Here is a 5,845-nt window from a genome sequence, read left to right as displayed (position 1 = left end):
GAAGGCAACTTTAAACGCCACCCAGTCCTCAGGTCTGACCCACAGATGGTATCTGCAGTGTTCCCTCAAAGCCTTTCAGGAATGTCTGGGCTCTTTCTGTGTGGTGGTAAGCCTGAGCCCAGCCCTCTGCACTTGCCTACCAGGCCTTCCCCCACAGCAAGTCCTTGGGACATGTCACCCCTACCTTTACCCTCATGTGTGTCAAGCCAGGCCCATTCACAGAGCCTTCCCCTCCGTAGGTCATAGGAAGCCTGGGCAGGGGGTGGATGCAGAGGTACCATGGCTCTCACTTGACAAAAAGGGAGAGAAAGGAGCAGAGGCGAGTGATCAGCTCAGAGTACCCGCTACTGAACCAAGGACTCTACCCTCTCACATCTCATAGCCCCACCTGGTGGGGTCTGAGGATGAGATATTTTTGTCCCCAGGAGCTGATGTGGCCTATGAGTGGTCACTCAATTCACACAGGCAGCCAAGGAACCTGAGCCACCAGCAGGGCCTGGCTTACCCTGGACCCATTATAGTGCTTGCCCAGGCCCAGGAGCCACTGGCTAGCCCCACCCAGGGCAACAGGGGAGGGGCAGAAGCTTGTCCTAGAGTGCCCTGGGCCCAGAGATTCCCCACTCCAGTGGGCATGGCTGGCACCAGGTTTTGGGGCCTATTAGCAAAGGGAAGGAGCAGAAGTATCCTCATAGGGTCCATGAGGAGAGCTGTGTCCATGCAGGGGAGAGCCAGAGGTCCAAGCGCAACCACGGAGCCCACAGGCTGCCCTCAAGGCCCTCACCCTTCCCAACAGCCAACATTCTGGGAGGAAATAATTAGGGCACAGGTGAGTCATATGGTCACAAGGCTGTTTCCTGGCTGACTCAGGGGGACAGTCCAGACGGGCCCTTCCACCACCCTCCAGCTCAGAGGCTGAGTCAGGGATTCCAGGGTTCCTGGCCAGGAAGTCCAGGAGAAAGCCCCCAGCCCACTGGTGAACCACCTGCCCTCACCATGCTCTCCCCAACCCCAGGCTGGGGAATGGGAGGCGGGTTTCCCAGCTTCACTGGGCTGGGCTGGGCTGGGCTGGGCTGGGGCAGGAGGCCAGTTGCTGCAGTTTCCCTACCTCCACCCTAAGCACGTGCCATCCATCCAACAAACAGCTGTTGTTATCAATCATAGTGGTTACTAAGAGTGGCTGCCGTGTCCTGATATTGAGGTATGCTCTACAATAGGCCTTGGGCTAGACACAGCGGGGCCCATGGAGAAGCCCAAACAGGTGTCTATAAACAGCAGTTGTATTGAGGAGAGCTGGGGGCAGTGTGAGCTCTCTCTCTCCCACATATATTAGAACATCAGAGCCTGGACCCACACAAAAGGGAAAGAACTTGTGTCCTACCTGGAGCTAATAGGACCTTCTGACAAACAGCACCTCCTGGTGTCCAAACGGGGCCTGGCCCTCCCTCCCATCAGATCCCCCATATGAAGGTGTGCCCTTCTATGGCCAGTAAGAGCACAGAATCATGAGCCCCCAACTCAAGCCCACCCTGGCCTCTAGGATTAGGTGGAGTCAGGCCTTCTAGATGTCTGGACCTCCCTCTGCCTAGGATCTCCAGAGGCGCCCAGCACTGAGCATAGCAGAGTGGGCTGTTATCAGGGGCAGCAAGATGGGGCCCTCCTGCATCAACTCCAGGGACCCCTCAACTGCTCCCAGCCCAGCTCCTGAGGCAGGTCCCCCTAGGCTCAGGGCTGCTTTCCTGGCTTTGTCCCTGTGCTGGCTGGGCAGGAACTTCCTGCCGGAGAATTCCCGGATCCTCCCTGTGAGGCCGCGAGCCTGGCCTGGGAACTTAGGTGGGAGGGACGTCTTGTGGCAGCAGAGGCTCCCTGAGTCTCTAGGGCACAGGTCCTTCCCACCCCCAGGTCAGGGGCACCAAACCTCCTGTCTTCTGCTGGATCCCTGGGTTCTGCAGACCCTCGGGCATAAACTGTGGACTAGTCTGGGACCCCAGAGAAACTGAGCTTGTTCCGGGTTGAGGGTGAGGGACGGAGCTCACAGACAGCCAAGGAGGCCAGAGTCAAACTAGGCTTTATTAATACATTACAGGCCTGAGTCTGCTGGGCAGGGACAGTCTGCTGGGCAGGCCCACCCTGCAGACTCAAGGACACCATTTATCCCAAGGCCCCCTGGCCTCGGGCACTCCTTGGATGTTTCCTAACAGGGGCCACATCCCTGTGTAGCTTCCAGGGATAAGGGGCGAGGCAGGGGCAGGGAAGACTCAGGCCAGCACTAGCTTTACTCTGAAGGCTGGTTTCTCATCTCATCCATCTCCTCAAGGAGCAGGTGCTGGGGGGAAGAAGTGGGTGAAAGAAGATGCCTTGGCACCTTTGGTCTCTCCCTTCCTGGCTCGGCACCCCTAAAACCTCCCCAACTATTCCCCAGAGACAGGCATCCTGAGGCCACCTTTTCCAGACCCTCCCCCATGTCCCCACAGCTAGTCCAGGTCCACCAACCCTGAGCCACCTCCTCCTCATAAAATGGAGGGAACTTTCTCTCTCCAACCTGGAGGGTTCCTTTGAGCCCCAGGAGTCAAGCACCCCAGCCAACCCCTCCCTTTCCTCACCTCTGTCCTGGACACCACACCAAGGGGGCTCTGCACCCTTCCTTCTAGCCTAGGATGCTGCTTCAGCTGCCTCAGCACCCCTCCCCCAGGTCCCCAGCATTCCCCAAAGACTGGGGGGCGGCTCCCTTCCCCCTCAGTTTGGTGTCCTAAGGGCAGATAAGGAGAGAGTGAGGGGTGGTGATGAGGACAGGACCCCTGAAACACCCATAGGAGAAAGATATTCCTGAGGAAGTTGTGTCCCCGGAGTGAGGACTGAGCTGGGCCCCCACTTGCCACCACCCAGAGACTCCCTAAGGCCTCTCCAGTGCTGCTCAGGCTACCCCAGGACTGTGACCCCTGGGACAGGGGCAGGGCCACTCAGGGGTTGGTTCTGAAGGGGTAGAGGGAAGATAGAAGGAGGGAAGGTTGAATAACAGATCTATTTAAGGTGAAAAGTCAAAAGCAAGTGTTCCTGCCGGAGCTGACGATCTGTGTGGTTTAGGATGAGGTGGTGCAGACTTATTCTCCAGAGCACAGAGGGGCAGCCTGTGATGTGGGCTTTGGGCTTAGGACAATGAGAAGGCCACCTCTCAGTGCCTGGCAGACCTGGAGTCCTGGTATTCACTGTCCTCAGGGGGTGAGTCATAGCCCTAACACTGGAGTACCCTGTGCAGGTGACAGTCATACACTCTTCATCTCGTCTGATCCTTCCAACAGTCCCCCTCACGAGCAAAGGGACCAAGGTCTACATTCGAAGTCACAGAACAAGTTGATGCCAGAGCAGAGACTTGGACTAAAGACTCTGGCCTCTGAACTATGCTCTTTCTTATTGTAAGCCACACAAATCAACAGCGGCACATGTCCTCTGAATGAAAGCATGAGCTGATGAATGAATAAAGATTAACTCAGAAAGGATACCAATACATTTTTCAACAACAGATCCATCAACGTTTACTCAGAGAAGTTGGGACAGGCCTAATGTTTAAGGCTGATGCCAAGGAGGGTCGACAGTGGTGGTCCTCGGTGTAACCTAGCAGGGTGACTCTCCACACCTATGTGTGTTTGTGGGAGTAGGAATGGGTGTGAATGGAAGAGGAAAAAGAAAAAGAGCAACATTATGTGAGTTACAGGTGTCCTGGAAAGCCTTAAAGCCGCCCAGACAAATCTTATTGTACAGATGAGGAAACTAAGGCCCAGAGAGGGAAGGGAATTGCCCAATGCCACACAGCAAGGGATGGGCAAAGTCAAGCCTTAAAAATGGACATTTGGACTCTGGGTCAAGTGAGACTGATGGAGAATTGCATGTATGCAGGGAGTCAGGGTCCTATTCTCAGAAATACTGCCACCAAGAAGGTATTATACGTTCCCTACCTAGTCAGTGGAGGGGCATGGCTGGAGCCAGGGCCAGGGACTGTAGAGATGAGAGGCCTCCATCTGCACTTTTGCCAATGTCTTCGGGCAGGATGATGACATACTTGGGCATTCACAAAGCCTGCCTCCTCCAGGGTGATCTCTGGCGAGGCCAGTAGCTCTTGGTGCTCATGGATGCCCATCTTCCAGAGGCAAGACTCACGCTGTACTACCAGAAGTTTCTTTCCACAAAACCTGAGAGCCAGAGAGATGGGCGAAAAGCAGGCAGGAGTAGGGTGGAGCAACCTGCTGGAGGTCAAAGGAAGAAGAGGCCACCCCAGCTTTTCAAACCTCGGCCAGGTCCTGTATGGTCACCCCAGCCATAGCGCTTTCTTCACCCATTACCTGGATCCAGCCAGACACCACCTCCCCACCACCCTGCTTTCCCCAAGAAACACTTTCTATATAGGCTCCTTCCTGCAAGCCTGAGTGTGAGTCTCATCACCTCCTAGGGAGAGCATGCAAAGGGCAGATATCTGTTTCCCCTACTCTGGCCATCAACTCAAGAGCATAGATCTGGAACCATCCAAAGGGCCTGGGTTCAAGTCAGAGCTCTTCCACTTACTAGTTGTGTGACCTTGGACAGTTGCTTAACCCCTCTGTGCCTAGTTTCCTTACTGTGAATTGGAGACTATAACAAGACCTACTTCAGAGTTGTAATGCATTATTTTTGCGAAAAGTGCTTAGAAGAGGATCTGGCTCATAGAAATGACTGTGTAACTGTCAACGATGATTCTATTATATAATCACCACTGCCCCCTTCCTCATCTGCCCTCAGGAACACCCTCTGGGGCACTGTCACAGCAGTGCACACGTGATGGCAAAACCAGGGATGGAGGTGACCACCGAAAGAGAATGCTGGGTGAGAAAGGGTGATGCTCGAGGAGCCACAGCCTGTCACAGCCCCCACCTTGCTGCCTCCCAAACCCTGAGGGTGGAGGACCCTAGCTAGAGTGAGCGTGGCCTCCAGCCCAGCCACCTGCTGGCCCCCATCTTAGGTGGTCATCTTAGGTCTTCTGATACCACCTGGTGGTAAGAGGTGGTATCGCACCCATGAGCCACTAGACAAGGGGGACTCCTTGAACCTCTGGGCAGGCTGGGAGGAGAGGTGGAGGCACTGCACTTACCCACTGTATCTGTTGACCTAAAAGTCTTACGTAGCGGTGACTGGAGGGTGACGATGCCTGGGACACATAGCTTAAATGAGTTGCCCTCTTCCTCCATTTCCTCTTCCTTACCTCATGGGGAAACCCTTGAGAAGAAACTAAGTATGTGCCAGGTCACTGAGAAGGTGAAGAAGGCCTCAAACCTGCAGCCCTGTCCCCACATAAAACAGAAAACAGGAGGGAACAGCAACCAAGAGGTTAAGAAAGGGTGCTGCTACCCCTTGGCCCAAGCCATATATCTTGGGGCCCAACCAGATATGGGGAGGGAGCCCACACGGGCCTCCCCCACACTACCCCAGCTTGGCTCCACAGACCTTGGCCATGGCAGATTTCTGAAGCTGCTTGTACAAGGTGAGGAGGTGGTTCCAGAGAGTTGTCTCCACTTTTGAAGAGGCCAGCCTGAGGTCACCTGTGAAGGGGCAGTGTCACTGACAGTATGAGCAATAGGGGGTGGCTGAGGCCCGGGCCCAGCAGGGCAGGGACATCTGGAGAGTTGAGCTGAGGGTGAAGTTTCCTGGTGTTCATTAGCAAACACCTAGTATGTGCCACATACAGTTCTAGGCACTTTACAAAGGCCATCTCATTTAATCCTTATAACTACCTTCTGAGATAAGTACTATTGCATTCTCATTTTATAGATGAAGAAACTGACACACAGAAAAGTTGAGCAATTTGCTACCATCACACAGC

General features: G+C 54.6%; 1 protein-coding gene across 2 annotated transcripts in view; it reads right to left on the bottom strand.

The window, feature by feature from the left end:
• Nucleotides 1–3,521: 3,521 nt before the first annotated feature.
• Nucleotides 3,522–5,845, bottom strand: part of LOC111747486 (gametogenetin-binding protein 1-like) — a 6,567-nt gene continuing 4,243 nt past the window's right edge. The window contains exons 4-6 of one of the 2 annotated variants that reach the window (XM_023538491.1): nucleotides 5,470–5,564; nucleotides 5,228–5,306; nucleotides 3,522–4,184 (exon numbers count right to left, since the gene is read on the bottom strand). In XM_023538491.1, the coding sequence (XP_023394259.1) occupies nucleotides 5,229–5,306; nucleotides 5,470–5,564 (173 nt within the window). In that variant the 3' untranslated portion in view covers nucleotides 3,522–4,184; nucleotide 5,228. Of the gene's footprint in view, nucleotides 4,185–4,229; nucleotides 5,307–5,469; nucleotides 5,565–5,845 lie in introns of those variants that run through there. The other variant, XM_023538490.1, reaches the window with a different exon arrangement.

The sequence above is a fragment of the Pteropus vampyrus genome, unplaced genomic scaffold (genome assembly GCF_000151845.1).
Source record: "Pteropus vampyrus isolate Shadow unplaced genomic scaffold, Pvam_2.0 Scaffold225, whole genome shotgun sequence".
NCBI lineage: Eukaryota > Metazoa > Chordata > Mammalia > Chiroptera > Pteropodidae > Pteropus > Pteropus vampyrus.
This window is presented reverse-complemented; position numbering and strand designations above follow the sequence as displayed.